Below are 27,204 nucleotides of genomic sequence, written 5' to 3'. Positions count from 1 at the left end.
AGACACGACAAAGTGATCTTCCAGCACAATAACGCTCGGCCACATTAGAAAGATGAAGGCCACCTTGGAAGCACTTGGCTGGGACGTTTTACCTCACCCGCCGTATTCACTAGACATTGCTTCATCCGATTATCACTTGTTCAGATCGATGGCACACGGGCTTTCGGACCAGCACTTCAACAATTATGAAGAAATAGAGAAATGGCTCAATGAATGGATCGCTTCGAAGGACGAGTCGTTTTTCCATCACAGAATGCAACAACTGCCATACAGATGGGATAAAATAATAGCAAACGATGGCAAATACTTTGATTAGTGTACTTTTTTATGTTTTTTCACACTAGTCTTTTTTTGGAAGAAAAAAACGGACCAAATTAATTCATACACCTAATAGATCTTGCTTTGCACTGAGGTGATGTGGGGTGGACCTCGCTACACGTGGAAAGTTGTAAACCTATGTGGAAACGTACAATAATAAACCTCGTTTCGCACTGTCTCAGGGATGATGTGGGATGGACCTCGCTTCACGTGAAAAGTTGCAAACCTATATAGAACTGTACAGTAGGAATCTATTATTGCATCCACATAGATTTGCAACTTTCCACATGAAGGAAGGTCTACCCCACATCACTCCTGAGTCAGTGCAAAGCAAGGTCTATTATTGTATGCTTCCACATAGGTTTGCAACTTTCCACACAAAACGAGATCCACTCTATAGTACCTCTGAATAATTTATTAAATATTTTTTATTAAAAATGAAAAATAAATAATTAAATAATCGCGTAGATGTTAAAAAACATTCCATTAAATGCACAAGATGTTTAAAGATTTCATGAAATTCGTGAAACTTTTTTTGTTTATAATAAACAATGAGCGACGCCTAAAACCTTTTGGATGTTACTCAGGGCAATATATGTCAAGATCAAGTCATTTGGGACTGGATGCGTGAAGGTAAATATTTATCAAATTTTCTTATAACTTCATATTTGTATATCTCAACAAAAAAATCGTGCAATTGTTATCGTTTGAATTATTTAACTATAAATTACTTGAAAATCTGACGTGCTGGAGTAATTCTGCAGCCAAATTTGTTTTCAGCGTTAAAAAATCTATCAGATTCATTCTCTTTGCCTTTTGTAAATGACCTTCGCAGGCCTGTGTTATCAACTATATATATATATATATATATATATATATATGTATATACGTTATACATAATATTCTATATAAACCAATGCTGTATGAAATATAACGATGTAACATCCCAGAAAGTAATAGTTATATAACTGTTTTAGTTATAATTTTCCACTCAATAATATAACTGTTACATGTTATATAACTGTTATACGTTATTATATTATATAACAGTTATATTGTTAAGTGGTAAATTATAACTAACAGTTATATGACTGTTATTTGTTATATTTGCTGGGATATATTATATTACATACTGTATTTATGAGTGGGAAAATATAATTAATCAGTAATATTTATATATAATCAGTAATATTTGTAACATTCCGTTTTACACTTTTTTATTATATTAATATAATAAAATTATATTAATATAATAAAATTATATTAATATAATATATTATATTAATATTAATATAATATGTTTATAATAGTAAGATCTAATTTGAAGAACATAGAAACAGCTAAACAACCAAATTTTAAACGTCTATATGTGTCTATATCGGGTCTGTTTGGTTAAAAAATCATTGATTCGACATTTTCAATTGATGATTTCTTATTGGATAATATTCATCGAATGAAAACAGATATACATATGAGAAACATGTATGTATATAACTTACGAGTAAAGTCATTCGCGAGACAAGCACCCCATTCTTGCCTGGATAACTTTAAGTCTCGATTTAGGTCGCATGTGCGAGCGAATGTTCGTGCACATTTTTTCGGTCTCACTGCCTTTTTAGCGAGCCTTCTAAGCTCCTTGTACTCTGCCGCATCTAAATAACCGTTCCCATCTTTGTCCAGAATTCCAAATTTCCATGACAGCACTCGTTCGATATTTTTATCGCCTATAGAGGAACAATGCATATTTTATAACAGTCTTCAATATGCATATATAGTTTTAAAAAATATAACTTTAACTATTTTTAAAGAATATAAAATACATAACTTCTTAGAAGAAGAAATAAAAATAGAATATGATTATCTTGCTATCAATGAACTCATTAGAGACTTTAAATGACTTTAGAGAATATCTTTCTTTTATTATATTTTTACTATTCTTACGTCTTTCACCATTTCTATATATATATATATATGACAAAAAGAAATAATTTAAATCTTTTATATATATTTCTTATATGTATGTTTTTGAAAAATGACGTACTAATTGATAATATCAAAAGAACCCCCTTCAAATGAACTATTTTTTATTTATTAATTATTACTGATTATTTATAATTATTCAACTTACAAATTTAATTTAATTTTATTTTTAATTCATACTGAAAAGGATTTAGGTCATAACCAAATATTGTATAACTGTAATTTTTTTTATTAACTTATGATTTATTTTATTTTATTTTTTTAATTGTTTACAATTATATGATTTTATATGATCATTGACATATGCTTGTGACACTTTCTAATTTTATTGTTTTATAAAACTAATTTTTTATTTTCTATATCTTTGTATTTTTTATAAAATTCTTTGATAATATTCGTTGAATCAAAATTATGTGTTTCAGTAAAATTTATTTAGAATTATTTATATTTATTTATATTATTGTGTAATTATATATTCGATATAAAAATTGTTACTCATTTATATCTTTTGATTAAGATTTAATTAATTAAAATTTATTAAAACCTATCTATTAAAATCTTCTTCTTATGATTGTTTAACTTTAAATATTTTTAATATAAAAAAAGGCTTTAAAAATCATTCTAAATGTAACAATGTATTTCTTATTTTTAAATTGCTAACACAATTCCGAAGTTTATATATATATATATATATATATATATATATATATAAACTGTATATATATATACATATATATATACAGGGTGTCCTAGATCACCTGCACACCCCTTTTCTTTCAAAAAACTAAACATTTTAGAGAAAAATGTTTTCGACAAAAATTGTATGGTTTTGAGGGGAACATAAGATGGTGTTATTGGTTTGATCTTGGATGGCATCGTTAAGGTCAGGTTAAGGACACCTTTAATTTCTTAAATGGAACCACCTATTTTTTATTATATATTCTTATAGCTTATGTCGAAAGCTTTCCAAAACACTATAATAAAGCATTTTTTCATTGAGTACTTTTCGAGTTATGAGGCTTGCAATAATTTTTTAATTCTACATAAATCGTAAAATATCTTGTAAAATATTCATTTTTCGATTATCTTATCTTAATACTGTTATGTACAAAATAATGAGAGGAATCAATTGGTGTAAAGAAAACACACAGTTGTTTTTAAGAAACAATATGTAATTGTTAGTTGCAAATTACATATTTTTTCTTCGAAACAATTATGTGTTTTCTTTACACTAATTGATTCCTCTCATTATTTTGTACATAAAAGTATTAAGGTAAGATAATAAAAAATGAATATTTTACTAGATATTTTATGGTTTATGTAAAATTGAACAATGAATTCAACCCTCATAACTCGGAAAGTACTTGATGAAAAAATACTTTATTATAGTGTTTTGGAAAGCTCTCGACATAAGCTATAAGAATATGCAATGAAAAATACGTTTCATTTAAGAAATTAAAGGTATCCTTGACTTGACCTTAACGATGCCATCCAAGGTCAAACCAATGACACCATCTTATGTTTCCCTCAAAACCATACAATTTTTGTCGAAAACGTTTTTCTCTAAAATGCTTTTTGAAAGAAAAGGGGTGTACGAGTGGTCTAGGACACTCTGTATATACATATATATATATGACAAATCTACTTATGGTTTTTCTTTGACACACGATAGCTAAGACACCCTGAATACACACACTCGCCAACAAAATTATCACATAGGCAATTTCATGTCCAATTTTTGCATAACTTCAAATAAGTATAATTCCGTCAAAAACGGTCGTATTTGAAAATTTTTTTTTCATTCTCAAGCTTAAAGCCTCTTTTTTAAAAATCATTTGTCAAATTTAGAGTTTATCCTTTCCCCCCCTCTCGTTATCTCCTTAAAAGTAAGGTGTTTTGTCTTCAAAAAATTACATAATTTGATTTATTCCACGGGGTGAAATACATTTTTCCGCAAATTTCATGATAATCACCGTAAAATATGTATTTTTATATAAATTGAAAAAAATGAAGTTTGATTTTTTTTCGCGGAGTTACGACATATCAAAATTATCTATATATTTTTGTTCATTTACCACCAACATTAGCATTATTTGATGCGCATCACGAGGAGATTGTTGGCCGGATTTAGCGCATCGTGTGTGTGTGTGTTTGTGTGTGTTGGAAAACGGGAATGTGGAAATGATCAGAGCGCTAAATCAAATATGGAATGAAATTCCTCAGGCAATAATTAGAGCCTGCAACAATATGCATGAGCGTAGAGATTATCCGGAGACGAGACAGCAACACACATTTTTAAATGGAAGCATTTCCACATACCCGTCTTTCAAAAAACACACACACATATACATAACTTTGATGTGTCGTATCTCCGCAAAAAAAATCGTACAAACTTCATTTTATTTTAATTCACATATAAAAGTCCATATTTTACGATAATTATCATAAAATTTGCTCCACGTGAACAAAATTTATTTCACCTCATAGCATCAAATTATGCATGCTATGAGGTGAATTAATTATATTTTGGAGACGTAACACGTCCTTATTTTTAAGGAGATGACGAGAGAGGGGAGGATAAATTCTAAATCTGACAAATGATTTTTAAAATAGAGACTTTAAGCTTAAAAATGAAAGAAAAGATTTTCCAAATATGATCATTTTTGACGGAGTTATATTAATTTGAAATTATGTGAACATTTTTGACATGAAATTACCTATGCGATAATTTTGTTGATGAGTGTAATTTGTGATCTCGATTTGTTCCGTGATTTTCGTTGGAAGATATGTTGCTCTGCCCGTTTTTCTTTTTACAGGCTATCACTTCATCAAATGTTTCATATTTTATTATCGCAACGGACCAGAACTGCAGGATCTTTATATTATTTCATTGGCTTCTTTACTCCCTCCAAAGAAAGAGATTAATTATGGATAACAATTTTAAACGGTTTTTCGACATATATTACGGGATACAAAATTTGAAGTTTTTGATTATCGATTTATGCAATTAGCGCTCTAATTTTTAAAAAATTTCTTTTTCTTAATTATTTACGTTACGTGCGATTTTGAATTTGATTTTCTGACGATTATGTATAGTTTTTTCTTACGTTTGTGTGCGCCGAAATTTTGGTTATTGACAATTTCTTTTTTCTCATGACATTGCATAACTCATGATTTTACATAACTTATGTTGATATTGATAAGTTCCGAATGGGATCGAAAGCGTTATCAAATAAATAAAGACAAGAGAAAGAGAGAGTCTCTTTTTCTCATATTAAATTTCTTTATATATAATAATTCTGACTCTCGGTTTTTTTATGTAAACTATATCTTACGTCTTGGTCCAGATAAGTCATATTTTTATTGTTACTTGATTTTTATATATTTAATACTCTGAATATAATTCTATATATTGTGAGAGAGAAACAATGGTTGATCTAAGGACAGTCCGAATTTAAGAAGACAGTAACTATAATTTTATTAGTACATACATACATTTATTCATTAATTAATACATTTCTTCATTATAATTAAATAAATTTAATTTATATTGTAAAATGTTATCATAATCATAATATATATCATAATATATAGTTTTTCTATCTAAAATTAATGAAAATAATAACCATTATTTTCTTTATAAAAACTATAATATATCATGTCATAAATTAAATAAATTTTTTACCAATTTTTTAAATATATTAATCGTTGCTGACAGCTTTATCACGATCTTAAAAAATCACAAGATTTCACAATTAAAAACAAGGATAAAATTTTGAAAACTTATTTTCGAATATCATACTTTGAATTTATTATTTGCAATTGGAATAAATATAAGATATTCTCTGTTATATAGATACTAGTAAGAAAGAGCAATTTCTGTCTTATTGAGAAAATTATCCCTTAAAAGTCACTATTTGCTTCTATATATATGGTTACAGTATATTAAATATTATCTTATTATTTATTGTAATATATTTATAATTATTAATTATTAACTTATATAAGAAAAACTGTTATACTAAAGATCGTTGTAACATTAGTAGCTTTCCGTTTTATTTATAAAACGACATAGTATTACGTTAACGATCGTTAATAGTTGATTTATACATCAAATACTTCCTAATGTTAAAATATAAATCATTGAAAATTATTCAAACAATTGTTTAAAATTTTAGTTATTGTATAACCAAGTTATATTGCTTTAGTTTATATATTTTAAAAAAATCCGCCTTATTTTGAAAATATTATTAATTTGAAATTACAATAATTATTATTGAAATAAAAAAGGTCAATAAAAATTAATATTAAAAATTTTATAAAAAAGAATAAAAATTTAAAACACTGTTTTTATAAATATATGACAGAAAGTTGATATCGTTCTTATAAAAGCATCTGTTTATTTGAAAATTAACTTTAGGTAATTTCTCTTCTTTCTTTTATATATTTCATTAATTGCATAAATTAAATTATTCTTTGTGAGCAATTTTATATTACTTACCGTCCACAGATATATTGATCCGTCTATATTCGATTTTAAAATTTTCAATGAGATTTTCATTGAATTTGGATTTTTCTGATCGATCGCAAGTATTACGATGTCTGTTGCTACTATATTGCCTGCGCTGTTTTCTTGGCGAATGTCGCGTTTGACCACTCCTAGTAGAAGTAGGAGATTTGGAATCGAATCTCAAACATCTTGGTTTTTTGTGTTTTACTGATGTATCGGGTAACGGCCGACCTTGCGGTGTTACACACCAACAATACCCAGTTTCTATGTGACATTGAATTGGTGCATATGTTCCATCGTGTTGACAGATAGGCCGTGCGCCCAATCGAGCTGTTAATCTTGCTGAGAAGCACGCCGGTGTTTCTGAATATAAGTTAACAATATCATTCATCAAATTTAACTTTGGATTATTATAGAAAAGAGAAAGGGGGAAAAATTAGTATTTAAAATAATTGTGAAACAAAGTGTTTAATTTAACGATATTTTTTAATTTAATATATTTTACATATTATAAATAAAATAATAATTGTAATAATTTATTTTATAAATAAATTTTATAAATAAAATAATAAATACACACAAAGGGAAGTAAATTAATTTTGCAACTGAAGTAAAGATTTTGTTTCAGAAATATAATCAAAAATATATAAACTCTTAACAAGTATAAATATATCAATACTATACTGATTTAAATTATACAGAGTGCGCAAAAAATACCGGACCAATAAAATATCTTAAAAACGAGATATTGATTAGAAAAAAAATGATTAGAAAAAAAATGTTTCACACAAAAGTTGTTCAACAAATGCATCAAATAGTACAATTTACTTGACCTTGAGCGTAACCATAAAGGAATTCTCAAGGTCAACTTTAAAATTTTAAACGAAAATCTTCAATTTTTATTCAATATTCTTATAGCTTATCTCGAGAGCTTTCCAAACTATAATAAAAAAAAAGTATTTTTTGAGTACTTTTTGAGTTAGAAAAAAATGTTTTAGACAAAAGTTGTATGGTTTAAAGGGGGCTATAAAATAATGTCATCGGTTTGACCTTGAAAAGTCGTTTGAAAGTCATCAAAAAACATGTAACAATTTGTAACGATGCACCCCGCAATGCATCGTTTCCCGGCGAACACCGGCTGGAAGCTGCCGCCTGACGATCACCAGTCGAGCAATGGCAGAGGCGCTGTGCGCCCATTTTTAATAATTAGGAAACATCTGGGTAGGCCAATCACGATAATCGTTTATCGTGATACTGCCGTTGGCAGCCGCCAGTTAAGAACCCGCTCTCGGCACCCCGAACTCCTTCGGGCGGACCCGAACCGCTCCGATATTTTTACTGCCGCTCGGTGAGAGTAATTACCGAATACGCCGACGCGAAGGTAATTAGCCGGTTATAAAACGGGCTTTCGGCGGCATAGAAAACCAAATCCTTTCGATCCTTCTCAGCCAGCTAAGCTAGTTTGAAGGCAAGGAAGCAGAAGAGAAAATCCGAAAGCGAATTCGGAAAGCCAGAAGGTAACGAGAACGCTGCTTCTGCCAATTGATATCGGCGCTTGAGGATCGCCTCCGAACCGAAATCCGAATATCATGCCTATCCCGGGGTGGAACCTGAGCTGCCTCTGACGTTTGCTAGCGTTGCGACGCTTTTCGAAAACCTTAAATCCATCGGGGAATAATTATAATTTAAATACCCGCACCACCGGCTTTTAAAGCGCCGATCAGCTGAGCCGTAAACACCGCGGCAAGAAACCCGGACAAAAATGCACCCGACGAGTCACAAAAACCCGATAGCGTACCGTACCAGGAATCGAGCAAATGCATCCCGCGCGCATTCTATTTAATTGTATTTTGCACCGCGCATAGTGTCACCGATTGTCAGCATGCGATCCGAGACACATCCATGACTGGATTACGTAGCGCGAATTATTTTTGTAGCGAACAACTGAGCGAGTTATAAACGGCGATTACTTCGCGTCGGCATTTCTCGGCCCGCATAGATCGAGCTATCGATCCCTCGACGCGCGTACACATATCCACACACACACACACACACACACACACACACACACACACACACACACACACACACACACACACACACACACACACACACACACACACACACACACACACACACACACACACACACCACACACACACACACCACACACACACACACACACACACACACACACACCACCACACCACCACGCACCACACACACACACACACACACACACACACACAAAACACATCCGACACACATAAAGACACGTCCGACCTTCTACCACATGGGAGGATCCCGTTAACGCACGGTGTGATAGCGCACGAACCCGATAGCACACGAAAAATTGAACATAATTTCTGATAGCCCACGTCCCGATAGCGCACCAATTTTGCACCAAGTACAACTTTGCACGCGAAGCGAGGGGGACGAGGTGAGTGCGGGATGGGGGTCGAAGGCCCTCCTTGCACTCCCCCCGTGTGTGTGTGTATGTCTTCGCATGCAAAGTTGTACTTGGTGCGCTATTGCACCGTGTGCTAACGGATCCCGCTCCTCCCACATACATTCCTACTTTTCTCTGGAGGCCCTATATTAGGGTCCATCTTCTTCCGCGGGAGTGGCTCATTGGTGCACAGTACAATTGGATACGTTGCAATTGCGCACCGTGCTATTAGACACATAAGATTGCGCAACGTTCGATTGGACACGTTACATTTGCTTACCGTTCAATTAGACACAGTTCTTTTGCGCACAGTTCTTTTGCGCACAGTTCTTTTGCGCACAGTTCTTTTGCCCACAGTTCTTTTGCGCACATTACTTTTGCTCACATATTCAATTGCGCAGATATATTTTCTCATGCAAAGAGAGGTTTCACATGGATTTGCAATGGGGTGGGGGGTGAGGAGTGGGGTGGAGCAGTCTATGCGTTGCAATGCAAACTGGGATTCCACATGGATTTATAAAACTGTGGGCAAAAGCAATGTGCGCAAAAATAATGTGGGCAAAAGAACTGTGGGCAAAAGAACTGTGCGCAAAAGAACTGTGCGCAAAAGAACTATGTCCAATTGAACGGTGAGCAAATGTAACGTGTCCAATCAAACGGTGCGCAATCTTATGTGTCTAATAACAAGGTGCACAATTGCAAAGTGTCCAATTGTACTGTGTGCCAATGAAGGCTTCTCTCCATCCGCTACTACTATTTGGTACAATGGGGATTTTAGTATATACTAGAGAGATCTTGAGAGATGTGGTCACTCTACGGCGTTATGCTCGTCGGTGTCGTTTCATACGGAAGGCTAGTCGGAAGCCAGCATGCATGCAAATATCTCCGCCGGCACTTATTTGGTCAACGAGCGACCTTTTAGGGATCCTCGGTGGCAATCGGTATTGCATCCATCGAGATACTAACATCGCTCTGGAGTCGCATATCACTGTGTTAAAAAGCAGCATTAGATATGAGGTATCTGGATAGCTCAGTGGTCTAGAGTAGTTGCCTGGAAAGCGAAAGACTCGGGTTTGATTCCCAATCCAGCTACTTACGTCTCACATATTTTTCTAGTCTGCGAATATTGTTTTCTAGCAATTATTTGTTAGGCTGAAAAATGTGTAAATGCTCTCTCCACAGGATATGCATCAATGCCGTTGCAACGGATGGATTCTGTCGCTCGTTGATTAATTGGGTAAAGACACATCCGACCTCCTTCTACATACATCTCTATCTTTCTCTGGAATCTTCTTTGTAATACACACATTTACATACACACATATACACGCACACTCACACGTGTGTAACATCACACAGAACTTTAATAAATATATTATTTTTTTTACATACACACCTCGTCATTTCTCCGCCACGGATCTGACAGCTATCCGTAAAATAAATTAGAATAAAATTCCGCGAGATACGGAAGAGAAAAACCGTACGTTACAAATTACATATTTTTTTTTTTAATAAATATGTTTTTTCTTTACGCCAATTGATTCCTCTCATTATTTTGTACATAAAAGTATTAATATAAGACAATCGAAAAATGAATATTTTATTAGATATTTTATGGTTTATGTAAATTAAAAAATTATTTCAAGCCTCATAACTCGAAAAGTACTCAATGAAGAAATACTTTATTATAGTGTTTTAGAAAGCTCTCAAAATAAGCTGTAGGAATATGTAATAAAAAATAGGAATATGTAATAAAAAAAGGGAGTTTCATATAAGAAATTGACGGTGACTTTCAAGTGATTCTTCAATTTCAAATCATTGCTACCATCTGGGCTCTTTCAAGCTATACAACTTTTGTTTGAAACATTTTTTTATTTAATCCATCGTTTCGGAGATATTTGAACGTATTATTTAAAATGGGACACTCTATATTATATATATATATATATATATATATATATATATATATATATATATATGATGGCTGAAAACTTTTCGCCTTCCCAAAGTGTGAAGGTAGATTGACTCAAATTAAGAAGGAAGGTTCGCTACTGTTTTGCAATATTTGCAATAATTAACGAAAAATTAATTAAAGAAGATCAGCCAATGTGAGTGGCTAGAAGCACGTGAAGCAGCGAAGGTGGTTTTACTCTAACATAATGGTAGCGCGCGGCGAAGTGGTAATTGCGAAAAATAGGAGCTTTCGCTTCGCACCTACACATTCATCGCTCCTCCTCTTCTTAATCACCGCTTCGCCGCGCGCTTTTAATCATCCGCATTGGCTGAACTTCTGTAATTAATTTTTCGTTAAATATTAGAAATGTCGCAAAACAGTAAAAGACCTTCCTTCTTAATTTGAGCCAATCTACCTACACTCTTCGGGAAGGCGAAAAGTTTTTAGCTACTCTGTACGAGAGTTGTATAAATACCCGTGTTTAACAACTGATAGCACCACTGACTCAAAATCTGTATACTATCGTTTAACGTTTAACATCATCTTTTGAACGTTGCCTGTCAAAATTTCAGACAGATTTATCGAGTAGTTTTGTTTTGATAGCTATTAAAAGTGGACAAGTTTGTGTTTGCAACTATGGAAAGAGAGGAATCGGTCAGTGATTCGATTCCTTCTTTTGGATGGGAAGATGTATGAGGAAATCAAAATGAAGTTACATGCTGTGTATAAGGACCATACACCTTCGATAACTACTATCAGATATTAGTTCAATGAATTCAAGCGTGGCCGAACATTTGCTTTTGATGAACAGTGCCCAGGCCGTCCGATTGAGATGACTACGGAGGATATGATTAACAAAATCCATAATATCGTGTTAGCAGGATGAAGATCAGAGAAGTTGCTGACATTGTAAACATCTCAATTGAACGCGTACAAAATATCCTACACGAAAAATTGGGCATGAGAAAACTATCGGCGAGATGGATGCCGCATTTGCTCACAATGGAACAAAAACGAAATCGCAACTTTAGAGCATTGTTTGAACATGTTTAAGAGTAATCCGAAAGAGTTTCTGCGGCGTTTCATAACTGTTAACGAAACATGGATTCATCACTACACGCCAGAAATGAAAAAAACAATCAAATAGTGGACTTCATCTGGTGAATCTGCTCCAAAAAAGGCGAAAACGGTTCCATTGGCTTGGAAGATGGCTACCGTTTTTTGGGATTCGCCAGGCATCATCTTCACTGACTATTTGGAGAAGGAAAAGAATCACGGGGCAGTACTATAGCCGATTTATTACTAGGGCCGATTTGACGCTGAATTGATAAGAAAATGGCCCCATTTGGCGAAGAAAAAAGTGCTCTTTCACGATGACCAGCTCACTCGTCCGTAATCGCCACAGCAAAACTGGTCGAACTACTAATTAATGCTTCACCCACCCTATTTTCCAGATTTGGCCCTCTGCGATTTTTTTTTTCCAAACATGAAAAAATGACTTGGCGAAAAGCGATTTACGTCAAAGAAGTCATCGCTGAAACAGAAGCCTACTTTGCGGAGTTCAACAAATCATATTTTTTGGATGGCTTATAAAAGTTGGAATACCGCTGGACTAAGTGTATTGAGCTGAAAGGAGACTATGTTGAAAAATAAATTAAGAAAATCTAAAAAAAATGCGTTTCCTTCCTTAACACGGATATCTATTATGCAGCCCTCGTATATACAGGGTGACCCCGAACGTTTCAGCCAGACTTTGAGATCTTATAGGAAATTTAATTCTGAACAAAAAATTTCCTATAAACATGAGATCGAAAAATGCTCTCTTAAGAAGTTATCACTCAAAAACCTCTGATGAAAGAAGAGCAAAAGGTCAAAAGAAAATAAAACTAAATAAATTTCTTGAAAAAAACGATAAAAATCTTTTTCTTTTATGAAAATAAAATAATTTTTTTAAACTAATATTTTAGTAATAGCACGTAATAGTAGAAAATGAATAAAGACGTTTTGCAAGAAATTAGTTTCTCAAAGTCTGGCTGGAACGTTCGGGGCCACCCTGTATATATACAGGGTATTCGGAAATTCAATCGACAAATTTTCAGAGATTATCGGGGGCACCATAAGAATCATTTTTTGCAAATGAACCTGGGGTCGGAAACATGTCATTACATCGCTACGACATACGGAGTGTTCGAAAGAGTCGGGATCTCGAAATATCACAAAAAATAGAAGTTTAACAAAAAATTGTTTCAAACAAAAATTGTAGGTGTAAAAAGGTCTATTTAGTGTTATGTGTTTGATCTTGGATGTCGTCATCAAGGTCATGACAAGGCCACCTTGAATTTTTGAAATGGAACTCTCCACTTTTTATTGCATATTCCTATAGCTTGTCTCGAAAGCTTTCCAAAACACTATAATAAAGTATTTTTTCATTGAGTACTTTTCGAATTATGAGGCTTAAAATAATATCTTAATTTTATATAAACCATAAAATATCTAGTAAAATATTCATTTTTTTATTATCTTATCTTAATACTTTTATGTACAAAATAATGAGAAGAATCAATTGGTATAAAGAAAATACACAGTTGCTTTTAAGAAAAAACATGAGGCATGTCCCACCTAGTAGTGGCCATCCCGTTTTATCTTTTAAACTAAAAGAGATAGACTATAACAAATATATATGAAATTAAATGGCTTGAACTAAACTTTATTGTGACTACAGTGATTGATTACTGAACTTTATTATGAGTATAGTGATTGATCACCATTTATCTGTATTGAAGAACGAAGAAATATGCATAATTTTTTTATAATAATATAGATATTTTGAAATAAAAACAGTTGTAGCACTGTTTGAAATGAATATAATGATGTATGATTTAATGTAAATATTTTACATATTACACGAGATTTTTTGGCTTGAAATATCGCGGGCGACGTCCATCATTTCATTTTCGGCCCTGCGATATAGCCAACTTCTGACCACTGATGCCAGAATGATTACGCTGGCAACAGCAAATTATTTCGCATAGAGTATAGTTCGCCATTCCTTGACGCCCCTCGACCCCCGACTATTCCACAGAAATGCCGAGCTATACTCTATGCGAAATAATTTGCTGTTGCAGCGTAATCATTCTGGCATCACAGCTTCTGACTCATGCATTAGAGGTTGATGTATATCATGTTGTCATTTAATCATGATATTCAGTCAGAAGTTGGCTATGTCACAGGGCCGAAAATGAAATTGTGGACATCGCCCGCGATATTTTTATAAGCCGGAAAATCTCATATAATATGTAAAATGTTTACATTAAATCATATATCGTTATATTCGTTTCAAACAGCGCTACAACTTTTATCATATCAAAATATCTACATTATTATAAAAAATTATGCATATCTCTCCGTTCTTCAATACAGATAAATTTTGTAATTAATCACTATACTCACAATAAAGTTCAGTTTAAGCCATTTAATTTCATATATATTTGTTATGATCTATCTCTTTTAGTTTAAAAGATAAAAGGAGGTGGCTACTTCTAGATGGGACATGCTGTATATATATATATATATATATATATATATATATATATATATATATATATGAATATAATATATATATGAATATATATATAATACGAAAGTAAAAGTTTTTATGATAAATATCATCCGAACAATTGTAATCGATCTGCACAAGATGTACATGATGATGATAGTGAATAAAAATTTTAACACTAAAGTTTGTCGTTATTTTATATTTAATTATAATTAATTAAAGTTAAAGTCTGGCTAGGATCGAACAAGATTTCAAATGTTGTTGTATAGGTATATACATAACACAATGGAAAAGGCAGGAAGGGACTAAAAACCGTTATCTGATGAAAACAGGTATACAAGTAACGGTTGGAGCAGTAGGGAAGTTGACAATAAGATTAAAAATTATGTACCGAATATTTTTCGTATTAAATTATAATTAATTAATAAGTGGCATAATAATTTTATATATTTTTTTTGTTAGTATCGAGTAGAATATATAGAATTGTGACGTTTTATAAAATTTAATATAAATTAAATTTATCGTAAATAATTGCCTTTCCTAAAATAAAAATAAAATAAAAATAAAAAAATTAAATTATTTATTTAATTTTTTTTATTAAAAAAAATATTGTACGTTTCGCGTAAAAAAAATGAAAAAGAAACTACTACAGGTCGGGATCGAACCTGTGACCAGCAGCATAATAGTATCAGGCTTTACCGCTCAAGCTACGCCGCTTACTTGACAATCAGTCTAAACTTGCCGGTATACAAGATACGGCCTATTTTTCACTTGGTTTTTTTTTAAACGGCTGAGCGTAACATATAGAGGTCTGTTATTGTACATGGTGTCCAAAAATTATGTGAAGTTCCTAAATTTCATTTATTTATAACATTTTAATAAACAAGGAACGACGGCTAAAATCTTTTGAATGTTACTTAGGACAGTGATCTTGATAACACATGTCAAAGTGAAGCTCATCGGAGGTAAGTCCCCTAATATCAACCTTTATCCAATTTCTTTTAGTAAATGTAATTTTTTTGTGATTTAAAATCATTGTGATCATCAAAGTTGAAGGTCAACATGTTCTATGTAATGAATGTTTTTTTATAAGCTACATTACATGTCAATGCCATCTCATTTTAAAAAAATATCGATCTTGAAATCTTGTAAAAAGTAACATTTAAAAAATATTGCGGTAAAACTGCATATTAACGACGACCTCACCAATTTCGATGATCTTGAAATATGTTGTCAAGGATATGTTCCTGATTAATTTGCAAAAAATTTTAGCCGTCGCTCATTGTTTATTACAAAGTTGTTTATTTACAAAATAAGTTCAATGTTCCCGTGAATTTTGGGTAAAACTATACAATCTATTATTGTATAATTTCTTATAGATTTTCAGTATTCCACGCGAAACGAGGTTTACACTACTATTATGCCATCGGTCACTATCTTTAATTATTTATAACTTTGTTATAAATAATGAGGGATTAAAATCTTTGGAATGTCATTCAGGGACATGTGATAACACATGTCAAGGTGATCGAAATTAGTCATCGCTAATATGCAGTTTCACCAATATTGCTTACCAGAATATTAGTCTCTTTGAATCAAACAATTTTCATCTTTTGAGCTATTTCGCATCGAAGCCAATAGAGATATTCTGAGTGCTCTAATTAAAGGAAACACTCTCTGTGTATATACAGGATGATTCTAAACAAACATTTGTCTTTAAAATATCAAATTTTTGAGTGAATTCTAACAAGGAGAGGACACGACCTTCGGAACGACCGATTTGAAAAAAATTTTAACTGTGTATAGTACTCGACTGAAGAAATATTTGAGAAAAGCGAGAGGACGCAACGCTCAGCCGTTTTTGAAACAAAAATTAACTTAAAAATATACCATATTTTGTATACCGGTGAATTTAGATCGATCATTGAAACGGCGTAGCTCAAGCGTTAAAATCCAAGACTACTTCGCTGCAGTCATGTTCCCGATCCATAGTAATTTCTTTTTTCATTTTTTTTAATGCAAAAACTGCAATATTTTTATAAAATAAAGTTAATTTAATAATTTTAAATAATTTTATATCTTTATTTTTATTTTTATTTTTCATTACAAAAGGCAATTTAATTTATTATTAGTATTTAAATATAATTCTAATTTATTGTAAAATTGAGAAAAATATTTTTCGTATTAAATTATGATTATTTAATAAGTGACATAATTATTTAATTTATTTTTTTGGTTAATAAGAATGTCAAATAGAATGTATAAAATTGTAAGATTTTATGAAATTGAATATAAATTAACGACGTATCATAAATAAATTAAATTGCTTTTCGTAATGCAAAATAAAAGCAAAAAATAAAATTATTTAAATTAACTTTATTTTATAAAAATATTGCAGGTTTCGCGTTAAAAAAAATGAAAAAAAAACCACCACAGGCCGGGATCGAACATGTGACCAGCAGCGAAATAGTCTCGGACTTTAGCGCTTACTCGATGATCGGTCTAAATTCACTGATATACAAGATACAGTATATTTTTAAGTTGATTTTTTTTTAAAACGGCTGAGCGTTGCGTCCTATCGCTTTCCTCAAATACTTCTTTAGTCGGATACTATGCACAGTTAAAACTTTTTTCAAATCGGTATTCCAAAGGTCGCGCTCTCCCCTTGTAAGACGATTTTTCTTTTTGCAAAATTTTGCCTGGAATTTAGTTTTTAAATTATAAGGGAAAATAATTAACTGATTATGGAACAAGTACGAAAGGTAGGCAGAGACAGCGCGATTCACCGTTCGATATAGGCAATTACGTGGGGCGCTCGCCGCGATTAGTTGATTGCTATACGTTATGAGTATAGCAATCAGTGTTTGTGTGTGTGTGTGTATATATATATATATGTGTGTGCGTGTATGTAGAGAAGAGAGAGAGAGAGAGAGAGAGAGAGAGAGAGAGAGAGAGAGAGAGAGAGAGAGAGAGAGAATGTATACGCACGCGTGTACACACATGTATGTTAATTTTTTCTCTCTTGATGGAAGACCAGCATGCAGCGCACGCGAATACCTCCACCGGCACTTATTTGATCAGCGAACGATCTTTCTTCAGGGCAATCGGTATTGCATCCATCGAGAGATAAGACCAACATCGCTCTAGAATCTCATATTACTGTGTTAAAAAGCAGCATTAGGTGTGAAATCTGGATCGCTCAGTGGTTTAGAGTAATTGCCCGGAAAGCGAAAAACTCGAATTCGATTCCCGATCCAGCCACTTGCACCTCACATATTTTTCTAGTCCGCGAATATTGTTTTTTAACAATTATTCGTTGAGCTGAAAAATGTGTGAATGCTGTCTCCAGGATATGCATTATCACGAATGGATTCTGTCGCTCGTTAATCAAATGGGCGTATAGACACGTCCGATTTCCTTCCACATACATCCTTATCTTTTCTGCAGGCGGCCCTATTTAAGATCCATCCGCCACTGTTATTGGCACAGTGGGGATATTAATATTTATTAGAGAGATCTTGGGGGATATAGTCACTCTACGGCGTTGTATTTATCGATGCGCGCCGTTCCTGCCTACCTCCCGTACTCGTTCTGTAATTAAGTAAGTTAACTATTTTCCCTTATAGTTTAAAAACTAAGCTCCAAACAAAATTTTGCAAAAGGAAAAATCGTCTTAGAATTCACTCAAGAATTCAATATTTTAAAGACAAATGTTTATTTAGAATTACCCTGTATATGTACATATACATATGTATGCGAGCACACATATATACGTTACATTCTAAGTACTTTACATAATGAAAGTTATAACAAATCTTCTTAAACATCAAAATTATAAATTGAATAAACCTTCAATTTGACGACATGAAGTTAAGGATTGGTAGGCCATTGATCTATTGTTTTTGGTCTTTTCTAACTCACAGAATTTAATCACTTTGTCCAATTGATTCTTTCCTCGCTTTTTCTACTACAGCAAAATAAAAAATTAAATATTTTAAAGTTAGGAACTGTCCACAAATTTTCGAATTCCACAAATTAAAATTTTTATTCAAAATAATATAAATAATACTTTTATGTACAAAATAATGAAAGGAATCAATGGGTGTAAAGAAAAAACAGTTGTTTTTAAGAAAAAATATGTAATTTGCAATTCACAATTCCATATTTTTTCTTAAAAACTGTATGTTTTCTTTACACCAATTGATTCCTCTCATTATTTTGTACATAAAAGTATTAAGGTAAGATAATCGAAAAATGAATATTTTACTAGATATTATGGTTATATGGTATATATGGTTTATGTAAAATTAAGAAATTATTTCAAGCCTTATAACTCGAAAAGTACTCAATGAAGAAATACTTTTATTATAGTATTTTGGAAAGCTGTTGAGATAAGCTACAAGAATGAATAATAAAAAATAGGGAGTTCCATTTAAAAAATTGAAGGTGACCTTCACGTGATCTTCAAATAATTCTTCAGGGTCAAACTAATGGCACCTTCTTATGTTCCCCTTAATACCATACAACTTTTGTCTGAAACATTTTTTCGAATTTTCATTATTTTCCGAAATATTTGCCTGGGAAAATTAAAATGAAACAGCCTGTATATAGGGTGCGCCGTATTACCTGCTCCAAAAAAGCTATAAGATCTCGTTAAACCAAACTAAAAAGTCATATACCAAATCATATATCATATACCAAAAATCTAATATAATCATATACCAAATTATTTGAAATGCATTATATAAAATTCGAGATATTAATTAAAAAAGATCGGCTAATACGGGTGACGGCGAAGGCGGTCTCATTGTAACATAATGGCAGCGCGCGACGAAGTGGTGATTGGGGAGGGGAAGAGTAATGAGTGGAGAGGGAGCAGTGGACGGACTTTCCGAAACTTGATGGCGGCGCGCGCTTCTAGCCACACGTATTGGCCGATCTTTTTTAATTAATGTCTCGAATTTTACGTGATGCATTTCAAAATGGTATATGACTTTCGATTTAATAACATCTACTTATGGTTTTTTTTTAGCAGGTGATATGACAGACACTCTGTATATTTAAAATGCAGTAAGTAAATCTATTATTTCTCTTTAACTTTTTTCAAATTTAGGAGTTTGTTGTAAAATAAATACATAAAATTCTTTTTTAACTGTAATCTGTTCATATAGTATATAGGTATAAGTATTATTAATTTTATCAAGAACGCGATAGCGTTTTGTAACAAGTATATAGCATAACAATGGAATTCCGTGACAATCATACTATTGTATATTATGTTATGTCCGGTGGACTTCACGATTCTTTTCTTTCATCGAAACGCTATCTTAGAAGTAATTAAAGATAGGACTCGAAATTGAAATAAGCAAACGGAACCTAACTCGCGTAAATAAATAGTTAGTCTAAACACTGAGAGTGGCGCTAAGGAAAATCTAAACAAATTTTTGAATTATGAGACTCGGAAGTATAAGAAATTCGAACCACTCGTATCTATGGTTATAACTTGGTTCATCTTAGAGAATTTAAACAAAGAGCCTGTGATCCTCGAGAAATTGACCAGAGGTAAACATAAATTAATATTGCACGTGCGCTCGTCCGACAGGCCATTCTCAATCATCAAGCGATAAGATAATCAGCTCCTCGCTCCCACTCTTTACTGGATGGAGCTAAATCTTCCGCAAAAGGGCTTAACCAATTAGAACCTTAAGACACTCCTCTCTTACTGAAAATCTAACTCCTTGGCTCTAAGAAGGAAGTAATAGAAATCATTTGATTCGATTTTCAAAGATTCCCACCACCCAGAAGGGAGGAGGAGCAAAAACTTTAAAATGCACGAGCCGAAAGCGCGGAGACACAGTTAGTCTCAGGATTTTTTTTCTGGTTGTTCTTCTCCGTACACAGTCAGAGTTACAGTTTAATTGAGTTGCAAAGCAGTCAGTTACAAATTACAAATCAGTGATAGTTACAAGTGCAGTTGAGTATCAACCTCAGACAATATCACCGATTTCACGGGCAACCACTTCCTAGCCTGCAAACTCACGCTCCGGCCTGAACCAGAAATTTTCATTTCAACGCACTCCATAAGTAATAAGTTTTAACTATTTCGCAATCTCTATTCCTCTTTCCCTTTCAATTAACGATTCTGAAAGTATTTAAAAAGACTGAATAACAATATTCTAGATCCTTTAGAATTCAGCAAGAATCACTAGCGATAAATAATTCCCAACGATTCGATTCTCCTCTCCGTAACCTTTAATTTATTCGCTCCGGATTTCAGCACTGGAATTCGCGAATAAATCTCCTAAGATCTCTATCCATTTGTACAGGATTTCAGTATTGGAATTCACGAATATTTCCTTATTTTTTCGCTCCGGATTTCAGCATTGGAATTCGCGAATAAATCTCCTAAGATCATTCACGTACATTCTCCCACTCCCACTTGATTGCTAACGACAACCTACTCTATATATATATATATATATATATATATATATATATATATATATACAGGATGTTAAAAAAGTATCGTATACGCTTAGAGTGCCATCCGATAGAGAAGGAGAATTTAAGAAAAAATGTCTAATAGTATTTTTCGATCCCATGAATAATTTCGCCGCAATTAATTATTGTAATTAATTAATCAGCGCGGAGCTACAAGAGGAAGTCAGGGGCGAAGCGCGCGAAGTCTGTGGCGCGACGATTACCGCGCTTATACCATACTCTCTACCGAGCGGAGAGAAAGTATTTGCGATCTATTTATTTTATTTACCTTCTTTTTGATAAAAGTAACAAAATAATTTAAAATCAAATGTGGCTACAGCGAGATAGTCGAGTTATTAGTAACGTCAATTTACTTTTATAATGTCTGGTCGCGCTTAAAAAACTTGCACGATTTGAATATTAAAAGTACGTAAAAAAGAAGTGAGTAAAATAAATAGATCGCAAGCACTTTCCCTCCGCTCGATACGAGAGCATGATATGAGCGCGGTAACCGTCGTGCCGCAGACTTTGCGCGCTTCGCCCCTGGCTTCCTCTTGTAGCTCCGTGCTGATTAACTGACTTACAATAATCAATGCGGCGAAATTATTCATGGGATCGAAAAATAGTATTAGACATTTTTTCTTAAATTCTCATTCTCTATCGGATGGCACTGAGCGTAAGCGATACTTTTTTAGCACCCTGTATATGTATATAAATTTTCCTTAAAAAAAATCATAGCCGGATATTTTACAAAATAAAAGGAACAATCAATTAATAAATCTTAAAGATCGTTTTAAATCCCTGATCAATCATCCGTTTCCTATCGTAACTAAACAGCATATCTTTATTAGTGCCGTCTCGCAAATCCCGCTCGAATATTAAACGTTGGCGGAATCGGCGGAACTAGCGGTTAAAAGAAGGGCTGGCCGAATCTATATCTGAATCAATTACTGGCAGTCCACTCAATCATTCGTCTAGTTTAAGCACTAACACGCCAAAAAGCAATAACACACATTCACTGAACAAATCCCCCTCGATCCTTGCGCCTAGCTACTCCTCTATCTCCTCCCCAGCGCCTTTCTCCTTCTTCCCTGACACACTTGGCTCGAGTTCACCACCATTCTCTGCGTCACCTCAACGATCTCCTACCCCTATTTTACGCGAACCTTCCCCCTCCCCTCCACCCTCACCTTTAATCGAGTCGCGATCTCCGTCTCCTTCACCCGTAATTACCCTCGACTCCGATCCTCCATCCCCTTCTACCCCCTCGGAGTCATCGGAGTTCTTCGAAGATCCGGAGGATTTCGCAAGATATCCTCCCGATCTTGACGAGAGCTCCCATCCTTTTGACTTCCCTCCAGAGTCCCCGTCGGAACATCCTCCCCCTAATCCTACACCTGAACCTTCCCATTGTGGCAGATTAAACTATTTTATATCTCAGTTTCCCCTCCTAGATTTTCCCATTCCGGAAGGATCGTTCTGCGTGGGCCCTGGTGATGTGAACCACGAAGAATTCCTTCATTATTTAACTACTGCCCCTCCTGACTCGATAATTCCTTGGTACCTCCCTGGACCACATTTACCGCTAGCCGTTCCCATCCAAGCGCTGCTAAGGAAATTCCCTCCATCCATCATCCAGTTCGATGACCCATGATCTTTATTCCCTCTTTAATCTAATCTTCCAAATCCTTTCCTTACAGGCTAAATAAGAAAAATCCACCAAAGCATTGTAAAAACCATCCAGGATTTAGCTTCCTTAAAACTCTTTTTTATTATTCCTGGCTGATGTTCCCCGTACTATTGTAACACCCGCGAAATCACATGTGCACAACACACAATAAAAACATTTTTCTGTAAACCCGTTAATCATATGAATAAATTTTGATTTATAGTAAAGGGTAAATTTATTTACATTTTTCCGCTCACTTCCATTCCTTTCCGAAATCGCACAAGGTTCCGTCCCGTGTAAAAGAGATTCGATTCTCTTACCAAAAAGGGACCAATGAGCGCATCGGCCTAAGATCCTCACAGAGTTAAAGGGACCATTCTGGTCACTGACCTGTGTCAGGCCTCAGGACAGTGCGCTCGACCCGATCCATACACACGCCCGAAAGTGTGTTACCGGGTAAGTAGGTTACGTTCTTCCAGATGGCCCGACCTCTCAAGAGTCTGGACGTAACAATTATGTATGTGGAATAATGAGCTTTTATGATCATAATTATGAAATAATTAATTATTTTTTAAAATTAAAACAATTTAAAGAAAATAATTACCCCAAAAAATAATTATATTTTTTAAATTCATTGTATTGATACTATAATAGCAATTGATGATCTATTGCAGAGATATATATTTTCTGCATGCATTTTTTTTTGTATGATTTATATTATTATCTATAATTATGTCTATGTATATGAATGTCTCTATTCTTGTCATTTTTTCTTTCAAGGTGCCTTGGAATGAGGAAAGAATGGTAAAGTATTGATAAGACTGTAGAACAGCGCAATAGAATTTGTTGAGACATCTATCAGATATTGATATTTATGAGCTAGATCAGAATGTATGTACGCTTAGATCCTTTCATCAATCTGCTGTTAGATTCTGTGCGCAGATTCTGCCGATAACTTACAAGCCCAATATAGACACAGTTAATATCAATTTGCAATTTTTATTTAAATCTGTTCTAAATCTAAATGAATATTGCACACATTTTGCTTACTAGATATGTTGCTGAGACACATACACACACATTTTGATTGGAAAGAGAAAATATCTTTTGTTACGTCCGGTGGACTTCACGATTCTGTTCTTTCATCGAAACGTTTCTTAGAAGTAATCAACGATTGGGTTGAATTTAAAATAAAGAAAACCCAACTCGGATAAACAAGCAGAGTGGTCAGTCGAGATAGCGCTAAGAAAATTTAAATAAAATTTTAATTTACGAGCCTCGGAAATATAAGAAATTCAATCCACGCGTATCAATGGATCGTCTCAGAGACTTTGAAATAAGAGCCCTGGTCATAGGGAAATTGACCAAAAGGTAAATACGAGCAGAGCCATAAAATTAATATCGCATGTGCGCTGGATCAATAGGCCATTCTCAATCAAATCGTAGAAGATAAGGAAATCAGGTCGCTCCCACTCTCTACTGGATGGATGGTAAAGCCAAACCTTAAGAAAAAGGCTTAACCAATTAGAGGTCTAAGACACCCTCTCTTCCTAAAAATCTAACTCCTTGATCCCTAAGAAGGGAATAGTAAAAATTTTTGATTGATTAAAGAAATTCCCACCATCCAGAAGGAAGGAGGAGCAAAAACTTTAAAATTACGAGCCGAAAGCGCGGAGACGACAGTTTTTCAACCAATTTTTACACAGTGTGTTAGTCTCAGAGTTTTTCGCTCAGTAAGAGTTACAATTTAATAGAATTTCGAACCAGTCAGTACAATTGCAATCAGTGATAGTTACAAGTGTGATTGAGTATCGACTTCAAAAAAAAAAAAAGGGAACATCACTGATTTCACGGCGAACCACTTCCTGCCTGCAACTCCCGGGGCTCCGGCCTGAACCAGAAAATTTCAATTCAACGCTCTCCATAAGTAGTAAGTTTTAACTATTTCGAAATCTCCACTCCCCTTTCTCCTTCAATTAACAACGCTGAAACGATCTTTAAGTATTTGAAAAAGACCGAATGATACTATTCTAGTTCCTTTAGAATTTTGCAAGAACTTACTAGCGATAACAAATTTCCAACGATTCGATTCTCTTCTCCGTAACCCTTAATTTATTCGCTCCGGATTTCAGCATTGGAATTCGCGAATAAATCTCCTAAGATCATTCACGTATATTCTCCCACTCCCACTTGATTGCTAATCACAACCTACTCTATATATATATATATATATATATATATATATATATATATATATATATATATATATACAGGGTGTCAATTAAGTCCCGGGACGGCTGAATATTTTCTCATGTAAGGTATTTTTGAAAAAGGTCAAGGTCATTTCTGAAGTAATTTTCAATGAGGAATTCAACGGTGACCTTCAATTTGACCTTGAGCTTGACCTTCAAGGTTATTTGAAGGTCAAAGTGTTTTTTTTAAATAGGAACCCCTATTTGATTGTATATTCTTATAGCTGACCTCGAGAGCTTTCCAAAACACTATAATAAAATATTTTTCCCTCAAGCATTTATCGAGTTATGATGCTTCAAATCATTTCTTAATTTTACATAAACCGTAAAATATCTTGTAAAATATTCACTTTTCGATTATTTTACCTTAATACTTTTATGTACAAAATAATGAGAGGAATCAATTGGCGTAAAGAAAACATATAGTTGTTTTTAAGAAAAAATATGTAATTTGCAATTAACAATTCCATATTTTTTCTTAAAAACAACTATATGTTTTCTTTACGCCAATTGATTCCTCTCATTATTTTGTACATAAAAGTATTAAGGTAAAATAATCGAAAAGTGAATATTTTACAAGATATTTTACGGTTTATGTAAAATTAAGAAATGATTTGAAGCATCATAACTCGATAAATGCTTGAGGGAAAAATATTTTATTATAGTGTTTTGGAAAGCTCTCGAGGTCAGCTATAAGAATATACAATCAAAAATAGGGGTTCCTATTTAAAAAAAACACTTTGACCTTCAAATAACCTTGAAGGTCAAGCTCAAGGTCAAATTGAAGGTCACCGTTGAATTCCTCATTGAAAATTACTTCAGAAATGACCTTGACCTTTTTCAAAAATACCTTACATGAGAAAATATTCAGCCGTCCCGGGATTTAATTGACACCCTGTATACATAATTTCCTTTAGAAAAATCATATCAGGATATTTCACAAAATATAAGGAACAATCCATTAGCAAACCTTAAAGATCGTTTCTCAATAAAGATCGTTTTAAAATCCCTGATCAATCATCCGCTTCCTATCGTAACTAAACAGCGTACTTGTAATTTATTAGTGTCGACTTCTAAATCCCGCTCTAATATAAAGCGTTAGCGGAATCGGCGGAACCGGTGGTTAAAGGAAGGGCTAACTGAATCAATTTCTGGCAGTTCACGCAATAATTCGTCTAGTTTAAGTGCTAACATGCCAAAAGACAACAGTACACATTCACTCAACAAATCCCCCTCGATCCCTGCGCCTAACTACTCCTCTATCTCCTCCCCTGCGCCTTCCTCCTTCTTCCCTGACAGCCCTGGCTCGACCTCATCACCATTCTCTGCATCACCTCAACGATCTCCTACCCCCATTTTACCCGAACCTTCTCCCTCACCTTCTCCCTCACCTTTAATCGAATTGCGATCCCCGTCTCCCATACCTGTAATTACCTTGACTCTGATCCTTCATCCCCTTCCACCCCATCGGAGTGCTCCGAGTTCCTCGAGGATCCGGAGGATTTCGCAAGATGTCCTCCCGACCTTGATGAGGCCTCCCATCACTTTGAGTCCTCCCCAGAGTCCCTCTCTGAACCCCTTTTTTCAGATCCGACATCTGAACCTTCTCCCGTGGACTCCCTAAAGTCCCCCCCATTTCATATCCCAGTTTTCCCTCCTCGACTTTCCCATATCAGAAGGATCCTTCTGCGTGGGACCTAGTGAAGTGAACCACGAAGAGTTCCTTCATCATCTAAGTACTGCCCCTCCTGATTCGATAATTCCCTGGTATCTCCCTGGATTACCCCTACCTCTAGCCGTTCCCATCCAAGCTCTATTAAGAAAATTTCCGCCGTCCACCATCCAGTTCGATGACCTTTGACCTCTGTTCCTTCCCTGAAATACTCCTTTAGATTTTTGTTTAAATAGGAAAATTGTAAAATCCAGCCAGGCTATAGCCTCCTCAACTCCTTTTATTTATTCCTGGCTGATGTCCTCCGTATTAATGTAACACCCGCGAATTTACATATTCACACACACACACACACACACACACA

General features: G+C 33.9%; 1 protein-coding gene across 1 annotated transcript in view; it reads right to left on the bottom strand.

The window, feature by feature from the left end:
- LOC105259517 (SPARC-related modular calcium-binding protein 2) overlaps positions 1–27,204 on the bottom strand; it is a 156,564-nt gene that overhangs the window by 37,854 nt on the left and 91,506 nt on the right. The window contains exons 3-4 of the mRNA XM_025414539.1: positions 6,800–7,171; positions 1,818–2,042 (exon numbers count right to left, since the gene is read on the bottom strand). Of these exons, the coding sequence (XP_025270324.1) occupies positions 1,818–2,042; positions 6,800–7,171 (597 nt within the window). The remainder of the gene's footprint in view (positions 1–1,817; positions 2,043–6,799; positions 7,172–27,204) is intronic.

This window comes from Camponotus floridanus, unplaced genomic scaffold, assembly GCF_003227725.1.
Source record: "Camponotus floridanus strain SB8 unplaced genomic scaffold, Cflo_v7.5 scaffold83, whole genome shotgun sequence".
NCBI classification, from domain to species: Eukaryota; Metazoa; Arthropoda; class Insecta; order Hymenoptera; family Formicidae; genus Camponotus; species Camponotus floridanus.
Note: the sequence above shows the minus strand (reverse complement) of the source record. Positions and strands in the feature narration are given on the sequence as shown.